The 19,193-nt window shown below is 41.4% G+C and overlaps 1 protein-coding gene across 1 annotated transcript in view; it reads left to right on the forward strand.

Annotated features, from left to right (window-relative positions):
* LOC103590996 (echinoderm microtubule-associated protein-like 6) overlaps window positions 1-19,193 on the forward strand; it is a gene marked incomplete at its 3' end in the record, with an annotated part of 206,778 nt that overhangs the window by 128,098 nt on the left and 59,487 nt on the right. The window contains exons 7-9 of the mRNA XM_008573359.1: window positions 13,127-13,328; window positions 14,981-15,118; window positions 17,124-17,380. Coding sequence (XP_008571581.1) covers window positions 13,127-13,328; window positions 14,981-15,118; window positions 17,124-17,380 — 597 coding nt within the window. The remainder of the gene's footprint in view (window positions 1-13,126; window positions 13,329-14,980; window positions 15,119-17,123; window positions 17,381-19,193) is intronic.

The raw sequence follows: 19,193 nt of genomic DNA on the forward strand, positions 1-19,193 counted from the left end.
CTTGAACCATGAAACCTCTTGGTATATTCTTCAAGGTAAACTAGGAGTAAAACATGTAATTAGGTAACTGAGTTAACTTGCTAGATGGGATTATTGACCATAAACTGGCTAAATGTTGGGGAGCATCATCCAGAAATGATGACCCCTTTTTGGCAGTCACTTTATTCAACTCATCAAAAGATTGTATCATGTAATTAAGGTATACATTTTAAAGCATGCGGATCAGGGCAGAAGCATTATTAATTTACCCTGCTATACATTTCTACCAGATATTGCGTCCTTGACCCTGGCTTTCAAAGCTGGTTCTCGTGAGCACCTATATGACCGGGGCTTGTATTGATTGCACACGGCCAGCCCCATGCCCAACTCCTGTCCCCAGAGTCAAAGGAGCACAGTCAAGAACGTCCTCCATCTTTCAGTCTCAAGAGATCCCCCAGCCTCCAAGATCAAGGCCAATGTAGGTGGTGCACACTGGACAGGCAGAACTTGAAACAGGCCTGCACCTTATTGGACATGCCCAACATGCCCTGTGGCATCTGGGCTTGGACTTTGTCAGGAAGGGATTGGCATGCGTGTTAGGTGGATGACTAGTGGGACAGTAGCCTGTATTTCAGAGGAGGGGTGGGCTGTGCTTTTAGGGGATGGTGTAGGTCATGTTTCAGTTCAAGCTCAAGGGATTCATGAGAAGGGGTGGAGGTTAGGAAGGAGCTCCTAGGAGAGAGGAGAGGGGACAGCTCAGTATGAAGCCTATAGATCATTGCTTCTTAAATTTTGCAATCACTGCTCACTACTGATACTCTTATTTGCTTAATATTTTACTTCTTTTCCTTTTTTGGCAACTGGTACAGGGATTCAAACTCATGACCTTGGGATTATAAGGCTGCATCCTAACCAACTGAGCTAACTGGCCAGTCCCCATATTTTAATTTAAACTGGTATTAATATGTCTTTTCTTTTTAACTTCTCCTCATGCTAAGTAATATATCTGGTGAAATCATGGGTTTGACATGCTGTTTATTTTTTAACTCATTAAAATAAGTTCTGACTTGAAATAAAATTTTGTCCACATAGCACCCACCTAAAATCATCCTCCCCCTCAGTGGTGCCTGTGCTGACACACTTTTGGCAACGTTGTCACAGAATTTCTACTACGTCCCGTCAAACTTCAAAAGACAGGCTGGCATTCATTCCAGCCCTCAATAGAACAAACAGAATACATGTTTTCTGTATTCTGAGTCAAGAGACTTACATGTTTGCTATAAACAGTCAAAATAATGAAGGCTCCTTGTTGAAGTATTGGTAACAACTAAAATCCGGCCCACCCATCACCTCCAACTCAGGAAGCTCTCAGGCCTGTGTGGACAGGGCCACTCCAGGGTCATGCCATGACTTCCCCTCAGAGATGCTCTTTTGCCCTCAGCCAGGGCTTGATACCTTCATCACACTGAAGCAGGGAAGGAGAATGCTGAGTTCAGAAGCCACTGTGCACAGCTCAGAGCTGGGAGAGATTCTCTGAGTAGGCCCTCCTGTGGTGTTCCCTATGGTAGGGCCAGGCCTCCAGGGCACCTGAAGGTATGCCCGAAGGCTTGATTCTTTCAGCATTTGCAGACAGTGTGAAGTAAAGAAGAAGGAAGGAATGGAGGAAGGAAAGAGGGTGGGGAAAGGACAGAATGAGGAAGGCAGAGTGGACAGAAGATGCTTGAGTGTACTTCGTTTCACCCCGTCCCACCCTGTCCCACTCCTGAAAGAAGTCTTGGCTTTCTGCTCCACCTAATCTGCCTCAAAAATGGAAACAAAGGACATTTGAAAGGAGCAGATTCAGAAAACACAATGTTAGACTTCGTTGTTCTGTTTGTTTATGAGGTTATGTGTATAGATGGTTTTTATTTTTATAAGAACTCATTTATGGTAAATGAGCTTTCTTCCATATTTTTGCTGTTTGTGTAAAAATGACTGTTGAATTTATTTCCATGAAAATATAGTGATTTCTCATTTTATTCACACAACCAAACAGCTTTCTATAGATTTAGCAAGAGAATTAATCATGGCCGTGTCTCAATTGCCATGACACGGTACTGGTAATTTTGTGTTCTTTAAACTTAAAAATATTAGTGAAAATTAAGAAACTGCTATTTACTAGCATTTGGGAACCCGAGTCTATTTATAAAGGCCACACTTAGTGCTACCTGTAAAAACTTCTATTGCTCCTCCTGTAGACTTCTAGAAAATTTACAAAATGAATCTGGCAATATCCAAGTTGTTTTATGTAAATCTTAAGATTTGCATACATTTGCATCTTCTAGTAATGATTAACTGTTAGAGGAAGAGAGAACAGTTTTAAAATGAACTAAGGCGAATACTGAGCTCAAAAAATGATATTATAGTTTTATTATAGAGAAGAGACACTTAATCAATTCTCTTACATCTTTGTGTCAAGCTTGAACCTAATTAAAATGTTTGGCTTTCAGTGAAAACAATTCACCGCACTTTAGATTGAGGGTGTATCAGTTTTGAGACTGTCACGGTCACATCAACAAGAACGAGTAGGGCCAGGACTGACTCTCAGGGCTTCCTCCCTGCTCCCCAAGGCTAAAGTCAAAGAAAACGTCCTTCACATAATGAGGAGGAGCATTCCTCAATCAAGAGAATTTTAGTGTTTTGTTTTAGTGACTTGCACATCTTTTGTGAGTTACCAGATTTTTGCTGACTGAGTGTTCAAACAAGTTTTCTCTAGTGCCAACTACACACAATAATATAAACCAACAACTTAATTCATCCAGGATCCTTTATCTGCAATTATGAAAGATGAAAAGTTTGGAATACCAAAATATATTTTTATAACTAATTTTGCAACAAAATCTGACCTTAACTGATATGAGGCTATTTAGTATCTTCATATGTGTGAATGTTCAGATATTTCACTACAGAAATATTTGATTTCAAAGCGCTGCCCCAGATTTTGTTGTACATATTACATGTTAAGAGTCCAAAATCCAAGTTTTTCTGAATTTCGAAATGTACCTGGCACCAATTGATTTCAGATACATGGATGGTGGATGTCTTATACATGAAACAAACATATTTTAGTAAATACCAAATTCTGGAATTTTCAGGCTGGGAGAGGCATTGGATGTCAACGAATAGAAGTCTGTCATCTTACGGATGAGTAGAGTGAGGCTGACGTTCATTATCATCAAGCCAAGGCTTGATGTAGGCTTAGGGATCTAACTCGTATTTCACGCCAAACTTAATAACAGTGAATTTTGAGTCTGATCATTTTTAAAACAAATTTATGATCTGGGTAAAATAATGAAGCTTAAGTAACTTATAGTGGTGGCAAGCAGAGCAAAAAATAATTCTTAAAGCAAGTCAACCAAAATGAATTATTTCTATGGTGAAAAAATACTTCGAGTTAATGTTTATAAATGATTAGGTCTAAAGGAATATGGTAATTATTCACATAGTATAAGATGTATTATTCATTTATCCATTCAATAAACATTTATTAAGGATTTAAGCACCCAGTATGTGTCTAGAAACTGGATAGGCAGTTCTAAAAAGCATGCTTTAGTCATTACTACATTTTATTGGGGGTGGAGGGTCATTTTTTTTTTTAAACTACCAACACATGTTGAATTGTTGCTGTGGCTAATGAATTATAAGCTCCAAATCCAGAGATATCCTGCATTAGGTCAGTCACTGAGCAAGAGTCAAAAGCTGAAGTCCCCAGGATACAAATATTCGTTCTTAGACTTGTCACCATCCCCACTGCCCTTTCCCTGGCCTGGGACACCATCATCTTTCACAGCTTACTGCAGTGGCTTTATAACTTGTGTCCCTGCTTTGATCTTTGTTCTCTGCACAGCAGCGTTCTTAGACTTGTCACCATCCCCACTGCCCTTTCCCTGGCCTGGGACACCATCATCTTTCATAGCTTACTGCAGTGGCTTTATAACTTGTGTCCCTGCTTTGATCTTTGTTCTCTGCACAGCAGCTGGAGGGATTGTTTGAAGTTTACATGAGTCTTTCCTCAAAACCCTGCAGTGATTCCCCATTGTTCTCAAAGTCTTTGTAGTGGTCCACCAGTCCCTCCCCTTCCTCTGCTCTGCCCCAGCTGCTCTTTGGCAGGCCAAGCTGGCTTGCACCTTCCTCTCTCTGCACTCCCAGGCTGCCCTCTTTGCCTGCAACACTCTCCCCAAGAATCTACATGACTCGTTTCCTCCTCTCCTTTCGTCCCTTGCTCAAATGAAGCCCACCCTGATGGCCTTATTGAAAATTGCATTCACTCTGCCTCCACCGCCCCAGGCACTTTGATCCCCTACTCCCAGATCTGCTCTTCACCTTATATTGTACAGCCTAAGTTACCTGTGTATTATGTTCATGGCTGTCTAGCTCCACGAGGTTGAGGATCTCTTTGTTTACTGAGAATGGTGCCTGGCCCGTGATGGAGCCCTGGCTACAGTTGTTGGGTGAATGGATGAAGAGTGTTGTATGACTGGAGTGTGGAGCCTGGTGGAGGAGAACAAGTGACAGTGATGCAGAGGAAGGAGCTGATGATAACTTGGCTCCTTTATGTCAACCTGCTGTGCTCAAGCTTGACCCCCCTGGGCTAGTGATCGGAAGTCATAGAACAGGTTTTGGAAAGCGAGTGGCATGGTCAGATCTGCACACAGACAGCTCTTCCTGCTCCAGAGCAGAGAGCCAACTGGGGTGGGATAGGATTGGAGGTGGGAGCCCAGGTTATTCCTCCCCACTGTTCATAGTTCTTGTTACCATTTTTCTCCCTCAGAGTATATTGAGGGTCATATAATCTAGTGGTTCTCAAGCAGGGGCACTTTTGTCTCCTAGAGGACATTTGGCATTGTCTGGAGACATTTGTGATTGTCACAACTGCAGGGGTGCTACTGGCTTTTGTGGACAGATGCCAGGGATTCTGCTAAATGTATTATAATAGACAGGATGGCCACTGGGGCAAAGAATTATCTGGCCCCAAAGGCAGGATAATGTCACATTTGGGAAACCCTGACAGAGAATATTCAAAAGACCAACTCAAATCTGAGAACATGTTTACAATAGAAGCAAAACAAGGCCATCCTCTTGTTCTCCTGGTCCCCTGGGTGGCTTCATTACTCACCTCTCTGCTCCCTGCCTCTATCACCTGTGTGCCCACCATGTTCCTTTGGGCCGTGCCCTTTCTTTCGTCTCATTGTTGTTCTGCTGAGAAAGTGGAGGCAGGAGCTGGGGACAGTGAGGTGTACAGCTGGGAGAAACAGTGGCATCCATTTGTTCAGACTCCCCATGTAATGTGGTATCAGACGAGTGCGGAGGGTGGGCTGGCTGGCTCTTTCTGGTAGTAGTTCCCCTGTAAGCACTCTTCCTAAGCTGGCCTTGTACAAAAGCCAGCCTGGGTGTTCCTTCCCTGGGTTTGGAAGGCTGTGGATTTGGCTCTGTGTTTCTCTCTTCTGAGGTCTCTTTAGGCTGTGTGGATCCTTCGGAGTTCCTGTGGCTCCTATGAGGGTCCTGTGGAGTGGGTTTTGAAATAACCAGGGATTTTGCAAAGCATAACTTTCACTATGAATTCTGCTGAGAATTCTCAGTAGAGAGCCCTCTTAAACAGGAGCAGCCGGCCCGTAGGCAGTGCATGCTGGGGATAACCTGCAGACCAGTGTGGGAGCGGCCCCTGCCTGGACTGTGCAGAGGCCCTACCACTCTGCCACAGCAACTCTGTGGCAGCCTTTGTGCTAAGCACTCTCCACACAGGATCTCATTTAATCTTCAAGTGGCCCTAGAGGTCCCCAGATAGGCCAGCTTCTCAGGCCTGAGACCTAGGCAGTCACATAGGGCTGCATTCTTGGTTTAGTGCTTTGCTGTTGCCACCTTGAAATTTTTAATCATTTTTCAGCAAGGGGCCCCACATTTCCATTTTGTACTGGGCCCCAGAAATCATGAGGCGAGTCCTGTCCCCCATTATTTGCGCTTGTGAATCCCTGGAGAGAGATGTCTTCTCTCTCTTGTTTCCTACACATTCCGGAGCTCTGCTTCCAGCACTACCCTCAGGTCATCAGAACCCCTGGCAAGGCCAGGAGCTCCTGGGCCCAGGCTTCAGACTCCCTAGGTGACCTCAGCCACTGTCTCCTGAGGAGAGGCAAAGAGAGGGAGGTTCAGAGGTCCCTGCCCTCTTTTCCACACCCTCCCCCCAAATCCCTCTTACTTTTGAGTGAAATCTCTTTCTCTCCTTGTTCTCTTGTTACATTTTACCTCTCTCACCCAAAGCCCTCCTTACTGTTGCAGTCTTAATAAAGTTAGGTTTACAGGAGACAGCCATCACCTTGTCTTGTTTAATCTTGCTACCACCACCTGGGCACCTACTCACAGAGATAGGAAATCCCTTCCTTTGTGGGGAAGAATGTGTGCCCCAGACTCAGCTGCCTGAATACTCCTTTTATTTCTACTGTTGGCTCGCTCTGTGACTTGGGCAAGTAATATGAACTTTCTATGCTGTAATTTCCCCATTGATTCAACAGGTATTTACAATTAGAGCCCAGCACTGTCCATGGAGTTAGTGATAGTGCCTCTTCCTAGGTCGTCACGAGCATTCACGGGCACAGGACTCGGTAATAGTGAGGATTCTTGCTGCCCATGTGCAGGGGCTGGCTTGTCTGACTCAAAATCAACTTCTCACAGTTGCACTGTCTTTTTGTACTTTCCTTATCAGGCCTTGGGCTTTCTAATCCACTGGGGCAGAGTTAGCCGATGTATGGTGAAGAACCATTGCATTAGAATCACCTGGTGATGCAGCCTGGCACTCTGAATTGTTAACATGTAACTAAAGTCTGAGAACACACTTGCCGGGGAATAGCTTGGTAAGCAGTGGTTCTCAGCCCCAGGGAGCTAAAGATATTTATGCTTAGCCCTACTCCAGACCCATTGAGAAGAATCTCTGGGTGGTATCCAGACATCTGTATTTTCTAAACACTTGCTATGTATATTCCGATGCACAGTGAGGGTTGTGAACAGCTCTTTTGGCCCTTTGCTGCCTTCCAGGCCTTGGAGCACCAGATTTAAGAACACTATTAAGTACCAAGCCCCTCCCTGCTGCCAGTTTCCCCTTTTGGGCCAAATAACTGGGGACAGAGGCCATTTTATTCCCCATATAGTTCTCTCTTTGTGTGCTGGGCCATAATCTTTCCTTCTGAGAGTTTGCAGTGCAGGCACATCAAAATTATATTAACAAACAATAACAAATAAGTTGTAACACAGGCACTAACTGAGAGACTAAGAGAATGCACATGCAGCAATTTCTTATACCCCTGGCAATGACAGTTCAGGGGGCCAGAGCCTGACCACACATACAGCAAGTTGCTCTACATCAAGACAGAAACTTAATAAAAAAGACCTTGACAAGGTGCAAAAATGTGCTGGTTAAAGTAACTTAAATTGATTAATTTACTAAGTGCCACATTCTAGGTCAAGTGTTATTGCATTTAATTCTCACAATGCTACTTGTGGAATGCTAATGTTATCTCCACTTTATAGGTGGGGAGACTGAAGATTTGAAAGACTGCATAGTTTGCCATGTCTGACAGCTGGGGGATGGGCTGGGATTTAAATCTAGTCTGTGTGCTTAACCATTCATTCAATGAACTAGTGGAAAATAAGCGGAGTCCTTTAGTAATGAGGTCTGTTTTGATATTCATGGGCTAGGTCTCTCCATGCGCAGTCTTCAGGTTTGTGGCAGAGGGGATTAGAGAATGCTGTTTTCCACTCTCAAGTCTGAATATAAAACCAGGGCAAAGGGCTGGTAAGAATTTGGTCTTGGCTTTATAGGATTTTTAGATCTAAATGGGTGTCTTGCTCTCTACTGCCATCTGCTGTCTGTATGTACCAAGCACCGGCCAGAGCTCCACATTTCTCTAGCAAGTAACAGAGAAGGCCATGGTGTCCGAATGCAATGCAGCAAAATGCCTTCAGTTTCCACTGTCAAAAGTAACAATGACATGTGTTTTTAAAGATGAAAAGAACATTTCTGTGGTTTTAAATAATCAGGGTGGTTTTCCTCCCTCTCTTTTCACTATTGGTAAGTTTCTAACCATATTCCAAATAGCAGCTTATACTTTTCTGATTCTTAGAGTAAAAGATAAGAAGCAGCAGCTTGATTACTTCCCAATGCGACAGCTGCCTTGGCCAGCCCAGCTAGGATGCCATGATTACATTCCTGTTCTCAGTATTTGTGTCAGAGAAGTTAAAACCAAGCCTGGATAAACAAGAGAAGAGAAATACTGTTAGAACCTTATCAGGGATCTGCCACTTACCAGGGTTTCTCCAGAATGTGCCCAGAAGAGACCGTGTGGTTCTCTCCTCCACTCTTGCATGCAGAAGAACAATTAGGTTTAGAAATGATGAAATCAGGACATTATTAGGAAACTCAAATATAGTTCTCTGCCCACTGATGTGTCTTCAGAAAGTAGATCCTGTTTAAAATGGCTATCTTGGAAATGAGTGCGCCCCAGTGTCATATCTTGTAGATAGACCCCTGGGACTGACTTGTCTGATGTGACAAAAGGCAATTTATTTGTTTGAAGAACTGAGTGGTTATGGAAAGCCTGAGTTGGTTTTTGAGAGAAAATATCCACAACTCATGGAGTTTATGTTGTAAACAACAAAATGTAGCTATTCCCTCTCTTTCTTTCTCTCCCTGCCCCCCCATATTCATCCAGAAATAGTCCATATCAGTTTAACCTCATTGCTTTTGCTAAGTGTAAAGCTTCCTCCTCACATTGGTTAGTTCAGTGGAACCCTTTTTTTAAAAAAATGAAATCTCCTAAAAGACACAGGTGAGAGAAAAGCAGCTGTGGGAGCATCAGACTCCTGCCCTTTGGCCTCCCATTTGCTGGCTCGCCTTGCCAGGCCCCTGGAGGTCCTCTGAGGAATCCAAAAGCTCCCTGAATACAGTCTGAAATTGGTGGGTGTGGTGTAACTTGACTGGTTCATCAGCCTGGGCTGAGTTGCAAAGTTCATCTTTGTTCCTGAGCTTCTTTAAAAAAAAAAAAAGAAAAAGAAAAGAAAACCCACAAAGCAAGTATTTTTAAAATGTTAACAGATGTTGATTCTAGGTAGTGAGTGGTTTATTATAATATTCTTTGTATCTTTCTGAATTTCTTCCCCTAAACAAGGTTTAAAAATAGTGGGGGTGGTGGGGAGAATAAATGTTTGTATACTGGACCAAATATGACACAGGTCCTGGGGAGAAGTTTGTTTTCAAGCCATTTAGCCTTGTGTGACCAGACATGCTGTTAGAGGCTGTGGGGGAGAAGTGGTGTGTCATGCTTATGGTGAGGACATGGGTTCTAGGCCTTCTGGGGAAAGGGAGTGTCTTTAAACAATCAATGGCACAATAAAGGGACTGTGGTTTGAATATTCAGTAACAGTTAAAATACATAACATCACTGAGATATATAGTGCATATATATATGTATGTACATATAAAGACATATATCCGTGTATGTATAAAGTAAGTTGGTATTTGGTGTGTAGATATCTGCTTACAAATATCTGGCCCCTCCTTAAAATGTAAATTCCATTAGGGCAGAAGCCTGGTCTTGGGCAGGAATCTCAGATCCTTCTGCCCCTTCCTGTGCAGGTTGTGAGTCAGGTAATTGAAATAAGGTACTGGCAGCTTTATGCAAGGTAGACATACTTTATTCTTAAGATGTATTTCACAGACATGCTTTATCCTCAGACACGAGCTCAGGCTCTACTCCACTGACCTTCCATGCTCAGCCCTCCTTCCGTGTTCTGCCGACCAGCAGTTCAGAGCAGTTACCTTTATACTTTTAGTACACAATAGCAGCCACAAGCCAAGCATCACATAATTACAGCAATTATGCTTAATCAGTAAATGGGCACACATGTGCAGTTACACTACTTTAATAACTTGTTTCTAGTGAATGTGCTGAATCTTGCCCATTTGTAACAGATGCAAGGCAAGAGATCCTGACTAAACTTTTTCTACTTTCCTTACACCTGGCTTGTTCACTGTTCAAGCTATGTGTTTTGGGCACATAGTAGGCACTCAAAAAATTTTTGAATAAATGAATGAATATAGTCCTCTTTCTTTGAATGTTCTCATGGAGAACAAGGATGGTATCTTGTATTCTTTGGTATCTCCAAGGACTCAAGAAATGTTTGTGATTTTGATGTTACATTTCATTCAGCAATTCTTACTGAGCATCTACTACGTGCCAGCCACTGTGCTAGGTACTGAGGATACAGCGGTGAATAAAATTGAGAAAACTCTTGTCTTCACAGACCTTCCATTCTAGTGAGAGGGAGCAGACAATAAATATAATAAACAAATAAACCATTTGATGTTTTTTGTTGATGGTGGAATATCATTAATTCTCTTTTCTTCCTGATAACTCTGAAGGGCAAAGTGTTACACCCTTTTTGTAATAACATAACTCAGCCCCTCCTGCCAAGCCCCTGCAGGAACAAAGAAAAATGCAACGGAGGAAACGGGAACATGTTGATTCATAAGCCATGAAAAGGGTAGAAGGAAGATAAGGACAAGAAAAGGACAGTAGCAAAAGGATTATTGCTACAAGGCAGAGTGGCTCCTCCACAGCCTAGAGTGGCTCCTCCACAGCCGAGCTACATGCCTGTCAGCTTGCCGCTGATTCCTGACTCCTTTCACCACACCTGTGCTTCCCATCCTTGAAAGCCCTTCCTGATGTTTGCAGTGGAGGCCTCTGAGTGATTGACCCTGAGCTAGCCATTGCCAAGGTCTCCCTACTCACTACTCACAGCAGGAATAATACATCTGCCTGTGTTCTTTCTCCTTCCATCTCAAGACATGTAACAATGGATTCAGAGCAAGGAGTAAGGAGTTTTATCTCATATAAAAATAGCTTGGGCCTTAAAAAAATACTTTTTCTTAAATACATGCATTATCATTTGATCCATTCAAGACCACAGCAAGGTGATGAAGATTACAGTTAGGGTGCCCAATGCCCCAAATTACCCCTCTGTTGTCCTATCCCAGCATCTTATCTGGCTTACCATTCGTCCTGGATTTTTAAAAAAATAGACCTGGGCCGGCCCGGTGGCGCACTGGATAAGTGCGCCGCTTGGGAAGCGCGGCGGCGCTCCCGCCCGAGGGTTCGGATCCCACATGCAGACCGGTTCCCGCTCACTGGCTGAGCGAGGCGCGGGAGCAGCACCGAGGGTTGCAATACCGTTGCCGGTCCCCGGTCCGGTTCTGGCTTACCATTCGTCCTGGATTTTTAAAAAAATAGACCTGGGCCGGCCCGGTGGCGCACTGGATAAGTGCGCCGCTTGGGAAGCGCGGCGGCGCTCCCGCCCGAGGGTTCGGATCCCACATACAGGCCGGTTCCCGCTCACTGGCTGAGCGAGGCGCGGGGGCGACACCGAGGGTTGCGATTCCGTTGCCGGTCCCCGGTCCGGTACGGGGGCAACACTGAGGGTTGTGATCCGTTGCCGGACACGGAAAAAGACAAAAGACAAAAAAAAAAAAATAGACTTAATTTTTTAGAGCAGTTTTAGGTTCAGGGCAAAATTGAGCAGAAGGTGTAGAGAGATATCTCGTATAACCCTGCCCCCGGACATGCACAGCCTCCCCCACTATCAACATCCCCACCAGCGTGGTACGTTTGTTATGATGAATTAACTTACATTGGCATATTATCACCCAAAGTCTGTAGTTCACATTAGGGTAAATTCTTGGTGCTATACATTCTATGGGCTTTGCCAAATGTATGAGGGTTCTTCAAAAAGTTGATGGAAAAATAGAATTAAAAGATAACACAAATCTTTCCACGACCTTTTTGAAGACGTCTCATGTAATGACATGTATTCACCATTAAAGTGTCCCACAGAATAGTTTCACTGCTCTAAAATCCTGTGCTCTGCCTGTTCATCCCTCTGTCCTGGATTTTTTATTTTGGAATAAAGTATTCTTAGGATATATTTGAGAGAATTAACAACATAGTAAAACTACTTTCTAAGTCAATAAATATTTCAAGAAATTATGTAAATTTAATTATTTTTAGAGCCCCTTGTACTTTCAAAGGGGTTCCAGTTTGGATGATAAATTACATGGTCTCCATGGTTATAATCTAGGGAATCTCCCTTGGGTGTCTGGCCAGTCAGGTATAGAGCAGGAGTAAAGCCTGGGTCTCTGGACTTCTGGTAATCTCTATACCAAAGACACAAAGTCTGCTGGGGAGGTGACTCAGACCTCAAGGCTTATCACACCCTTTCCTTGTTTTGAAGTGGTTATGAAAGTGGGATTACTTCTCTATTTCTACTTTAGATATAAGAAAATTCACTGCATAAGTAAATAAATAATGAACCCAATAAGGGATGAAATAGACAGCAAGAAGTCCGAGAGATCAAGACTCAGGCAGGCAAGCTGCCTAGAGAGGATGAAATACTGCTACAAAGTAGAAGGTTGGATTTAAAAGGAGTACTATGCTTGGAGAAGATTCCATAAACTGAGTCAGTGAAGAACAGCATCTTCTCTGACAAATGTTTGATGGTATTTTGAGACTGAAATTAGTTGTTTCATTTGCATATTTCTGGGACATAGTGCATCTGTTTATCCAGTAGAATGAGTCTGTGTTCTGATCAAATATATACCAAAATTGCCTAATACAATAATTAACTGTTCTGTAGTATTACCCACATATAATTTTAACACAATGTTATCATCCTGAAGATTGAAGTGATTAACTTTTCCATAGCAAATCAGAAGGAAATGGTTTCAAGGAGGCTTAGGTTCCCATAAAGGCTGATTTCTTCTCTTATATTCATTTTAACACATAGTATTTAGAATGCGTCCTGCTGTAAAAACACATCATTATCCTAAGTCAGACAAGAAAAAGCTGTCACTCTTTTGCAGACTGTATCACAAAGGGTGGGGGAAACATCCAACACATGTAAGGCAATGGTAAATAACAGAAGGGTGTGAGGAATTGATTCTCTTCCTCCAGGAATTTTCAAGTGTGTTGTATTTGATGCTATCCAGGTGAAAGAGTATTTACTTTGTGTTTTTCTTTTACTTGTGAATAGTATGAAGATATGCTTTTATTGTATTTATTTTTGTCAGGCCTCTCTATTCGGAGTGTGTGCTGGAAAGCAGACCGCCTTCTAGCCGGGACCCAGGACAGCGAGATATTTGAAGTGATTGTGCGAGAGAGAGACAAGCCGATGTTGATCCTGCAGGGCCACTGTGAGGGGGAGCTCTGGGCTCTGGCCCTGCACCCCAAGAAGCCTCTGGCTGTGACAGGCAGCGATGACCGCTCTGTCAGGTGAGCTCTGTGCACCTTGCTGACTTTCTTGGGGTAACAGATCTTTCTTGCCCAAATTTGCTTGTAATTTAAGGATAAACTGCAAATTCAGAACCACACGCTTTCCGAATGAAATGTTGAGATATTTAGCTCAATAACAGTTGGCTTCTTGGCATTATGTTGTTGGTATCTTTCTTTGGCTCCATCTTAAGTCATAAAAATGTTCTGAGTGAAAATATACGAATACCGTGTAAATAACAGTCTGGCTTCCAGTACTCTTTCTAGTTCAGGATACAAGCTAAGCACACTTATCTGTGATGAGACCGTGTTTCCCCCTCCTGCCCTGGGTCTTCTGTAGAGGACTGCACAGCCATTTGACAATTTAGTCAGAGACTCTCTCATTCATCATCATTAGAACCTAAATTCTGATTTTTAAAGTTGTCCTTAGCACAGGAGTAAATGAACATTGTCTTCAAACTGAAGGAAAATGCTGGCTCCTGAGAAAAGCAATTTTATTAGGGCCTCGGGTTCTGGGATGGATCATTTGTTTTTCTTTGAGAGCACAATATTGGGTAAAATGAGCAAAACAAGTATGCCTATAGTATTCTTGTGACTGTGGAAGGAATGAACGTATGTTATAAACGTTTGAAATGAAGACTATTACACTGACTTTAGTATTTGTTACTGAGCTTTGAGTTTGCTCGACAGCAACCAGGCCAGAGAGAGCAAGTGAGAATGAGGAAAAGAATGATCAGTTGACTGATTTATTGCTGCTCCTGGGTTTTAATAGACTAGAGGTCCCTGCTTTTCCCGCCTTATTCTGTATGTTTATTAATCTGATCAAGATACAATCAGTGTACTCATTAATTCTTTTTTTTCAGTCTCTACCAAGCGTGAAAGCCTCAGCAATCTGAAAACCAGTGAGAACAACTACAGTTGTCTCTCCGTGTGGCACAAGTGTGTGTTTGGTTATACGTGCACATCTATTTACTTCCTCCTTTTCTCTTTCTCGTTCTTCCTTTACTCTGAGCTTTCCCAGAGCAGTCAGGACAATGCTACCAAGTCATTGAAACACGTGTGAAACTTCATTCATACCCATTCAGAAAGATGTGATTTCAGGAAAATCTTTGGCTTTTGTATTTTAAGAATTGTTCTGAGTTTAAGAATTGTAAACATCCCTGAGGAGCCCTGACTGCCAGAATCTGTCTTATTCCCTTTACCCATTAATTTGGCTGAAATGTCAATTGTGTTTTTCACTGAGTATTAAAATTTGGGAAGGGTAAAAGTTATAATTTCTTGAGAAGGATTAGCTTAGTGACTTTATAGAGATAATATCATTTACTGAGGAGGGATGGTTTCTTTGTGCTATTAAAGCAAAGCTTACATTGCTTAAAATAGTACAAAGTTAAAAACAGCATGGGATCATGAATAATGGATGAGACATTGAGAGAATACCATAAGCTTTAGGCCAAACAGCACAGGCTGCCTAAGGGACCAGTAAACTATTCAATGTGCAACTCTACATTGGCAGGCCATGACAGAGGACACTGGTGTGAAGCAACTATGTCCTTTCTGGTTGCTGTCAGTGTGGTGAGCAGGCCTTCCTGCCTTGGGCTGGCCGACGACTGTGAGAAGTTGGTGGTGTTCTGTTGTTGCTTTGTTCTCATGCTTAGGCTGTGGAGCCTGGCTGACCATGCCTTGATCGCCCGCTGTAACATGGAGGAAGCGGTTCGCAGTGTCGCTTTCAGCCCCGATGGATCTCAGTTGGCCCTGGGCATGAAGGATGGCTCTTTCATTGTTCTCCGAGTCAGGCATGTACTGATACTGAAAATGGTATTTAGAGATGCTCTCTTGTTAAAAATTAAGATTTTCCTGGGCATAATACATGCCAAGACCTTAGGAAAAATACATTTACTCTTTCCGATAGTGGATCATGGATCTATGGTATTCCTGTCTGTAATTCTGAAGTCCAAAACACTCTGAAAATCCAAAGTTCTCTGGTAACTTATTTGGCAGCACAGCATAACCCAACAAACTGATGTGAACCTGTTTATAGTCTATTAATCTCTTAGTAGGAATCATGTACCATGTGATTTGCTGAAAAAACATTGTGTTTAATACAGGGTGCTGCCCCAGCCCCCACTGGGGATATTACATAATATATAGTTTGTGAACCTTTCTAAAATCCAATGAATAACGAATTCCCAAGCACATCTGATCCCAAGGGTTTCGGATAAGAGATTGTAGGCTTTGTAGTAAGCCAAGAAAAGAGGAAGAAAGAATAAAGCAGCATCCAACAGCAACAGATTTTTAGAGGTGAGCTTGAGCATAAGCAATACTAAAATAAAATATTTCCTATTCACTAACATCCTATATTATTTTTACTGAACAAAAATGATGACCCACCCTTGTAATTCCTCTGAATGTATTAGTTCTCTTGGCTCACAATTTTGTGATTACAGAAGAGAAAGGCAGCTATAAATTAAATACTGCATGTTTTGCACAGAGAAAATTCTATATAGCTTTGATGAGTGCTCTTGGCACAGCTTATTACACTAAATTCTCATTACCAGCCACATATAACTCATTCCCGAGTTGGTGGGCAACATTTTCTTTCTCTGCTTAGTGAGGCATGAAAAGATGGCTAATTACCCGATTTCCTTTTTGATGGATTTCCTGAGCGAAAAAAAAAAAATCCCCTCGCACCTGTTTTATAGCATTATAGTACACTATAAAGTTATTAATAAATGATAGCAGGGTATGAGGGATTATTATGTGGAAGCAAATATTTGGTATTATTTATGCATTCAGTTTGCTTTGGACTTGAAGCCATCTTTACTGGCTCAGGGGACTTGCCAGTCACAATCCTGTCTCACAGCCATAGGAAAAACAACTTCAGTGAGGTTTCAAATGTGAGCAGGAATTCTTAAAGAATCTGATCAGAAAGGATACAAAATATCCCAGTGACTCAGCGTTTTCATCACTGATCTTTCATAATGAAAGTTAAAATGATTATATAACAATTCAGCATTAAAAAAGGTAATTTTTTTTCTTCTTTTTTTTTTTTCCCCTTTTGTCTTTTTTCATGGCTGGTAACAGGATCGCAACCCTTGGTGTTGCGCCCGCACCGCGACCGGCAACGGGATCGCAATCCTTGGTGTCGCGCCCGCACCGCGCTCAACCAGTGGGCGGACCGGTCTCCATATGGGATCCGAACCCTCGGTGGGAGCGCCGCGGCACTCCCAAGCGCCGCACTCCACCAAGTGCGCCACCAGGCCGGCCCTTTTCTTCTTTTTTGAATTGCTCTTTTGACAGCAATAATCACACCGAGTGCGCCACCAGGCCGGCCCTTTTCTTCTTTTTTGAATTGCTCTTTTGACAGCAATAATCATCAAGCTTAACAGTCGCTGGTTTCTTGTTCTTAAAGTATAAAAAAGACGGTTTATTTTTATGCTAACCTTAAATATATTTTACCTTTTTTCATGACGTAAAAACAATTTTACAAACTCTTAATTTTTTTAACAAAAATTTTAGGGAAAAATAATATATAGTTGAACAAGAGAGCAAATATGCACTTCATTAAATTTTTTGTTTTTGCCTTGGAAACCCAAAATATTATCTTAAATGTTTATTATTAATTTTTCTAAACTGGCCATAAATTTTAAATAGTAATTTATAACTTTTCTCAAAAATTAATCCTTTAATTTCCTATAGGTTTTCTCTCCCTTTCAAAACATTTTTTTTCTCTGACAAAACACGACTTGGGTTTTCTATTTCTAGGTTTGCTGTTTATCATTTTGCTTTTCATTCTTACAGAGATATGACAGAAGTGGTTCATATCAAAGATCGAAAAGAAGTCATTCATGAAATGAAATTTTCTCCCGATGGTTCTTACCTCGCAGTGGGATCCAACGATGGTCCAGTAGATGTGTATGCTGTTGCCCAGCGGTATAAGAAAATTGGAGAATGCAATAAGTCCCTTAGTTTCATTACGCACATCGACTGGTCCTTGGATAGTAAATACTTGCAAACTAATGACGGTGCGGGAGAACGTTTGTTCTACAAGATGCCATGTAAGTCATGTGTAGGCATTGGAAGTTCGTGAAAGCAAAACTTTGAACCGCATGAAGAAGATATAAGAGAATGTTGTGACCTCAGGGCAAGGAATGTTTTCTGAAACAAGATCTCCAAATCACAGGCTTTCAAAGGAAAGGTTGATTAATTGGGACACATTAAAATAAAAAATTACTGTATAGCAAAAGAGACCAGGGATATCATTTAAAGACAAGGCATAGACTAGGGTAGATATCTAGAATATATAGAGAATGACTAAAGATAAGTGAAAGGAAAAAAATACTGGAAAAGTGGGCAAAGTTCAAGTGACCAATAAACATATGAACTAGGAATCAGAGAAATGATCATTAACATGACAGTAAGGTTTCATTTTACTCTATTTCAATTGGCAAAATTAAATGTCCGGTCAATATTAAATGGTGAGAAGCAGGGAAATGGAAACCACATGTTCTGCTAGTGAGAGCATGCACAAAGGCACATGCATAAGAATGTTTGTTGTAGCAGTGTTTGTAACAGCCAGAAATGAGACACAATGCCTCAGTGTTTATCAACATGAGAAGAGTTTAATTGAATGTGGTATATTTATTTAATGGAATACCGTAAAGAACATAAGCTAGATTACTTGTGTCAATATGGATAGATCTCAAAAATATAATGCTGGGCAAACAAAAAGTTGCAGAATGTTATGTAGAGTGTGCAATCATTCATATAAAATTGTAGGACATGAAAACAAATTGTACTATTTATGACCATATACATATGTAGTGAAATGTTTTAAAAATGTATGGGAATGATAAACACCTAATTCAGGGCATTGATTACCTCTAAGAAAGGAGAGAGAAATGAAATTGGAGAGGAGTACCCTGTGGATTTTAACTACCTGTAGCATTGTTTTAAGCTAAAATTCTACTGTGATAAAGACAAAATGTTAAGATCTGTTGAAGATGGATGGTGCACATACTTGTTCACTATAGGAGTCTCTATAATTTTCTGTATGCTTGAAATATTTCATAATTTTTTAAAGTAGAGAAAACCTGAAATAGTTATAGAGCCAGCTTCCCGTATTTGGAGGTTCATGACCCATTTAGTTAATTATTCAAGTCCTTTGCTTATTATTCCCTCTTTCTTCCTTCTTCCTGCTCTTTGCCAATTTCATTGTTCATTAATATATCCCTAAGAGGTTGAATAAATAAATGGTGCTGATGCAATATAGTCATAATACTTCTGTCAGTGCCTTGCACACACAGTAATGCAGCAAGGTTAGAGATGAATGAAAATGAACTGGAGGTATAATTTGTGGGCTTCAGCTTGCAAGGCAGTAACGCTCCCATCATAACTCTGATACCAAGGGGGAGTCGGCTACATTATCATTAGGTAAACTGGTTTCTGCCAGAATCCAAAGGGAGCAGAACAGTCTATTGAATCTTTAAGATGGCCTGGGAGAATTAGAAACTATCTCTGGGATCAGCTTATAACTTCAAGACAATTTCTCAAGATTTGAATCCTCTAAGATTTGAGGATCATAGCCCTCATTTACTGTGATTGCTTTAGTCCCAAATCTGTGTTCTTCATAGTTGGAAGCCCTTATTATATGATTATTTGGCGAAATGTGCTTTTCGGAATTAAAAACAAGCAATTTTTATTTGTGACCCCATTATGCCTTTTATAAACAATTAATCTGATTTACATAGTACCCATTTAGTAACATTTAGTTTGTAATACTAAAATATTATAAATAAAAGATAAATTTCTGTATTTATTGTAATCTTTGATTAATAATTTTTAATGTAAGAGTAAAAATTTAACATGAAT

This window comes from Galeopterus variegatus, unplaced genomic scaffold (assembly GCF_000696425.1).
Source record: "Galeopterus variegatus unplaced genomic scaffold, G_variegatus-3.0.2 Scaffold909, whole genome shotgun sequence".
NCBI lineage: Eukaryota > Metazoa > Chordata > Mammalia > Dermoptera > Cynocephalidae > Galeopterus > Galeopterus variegatus.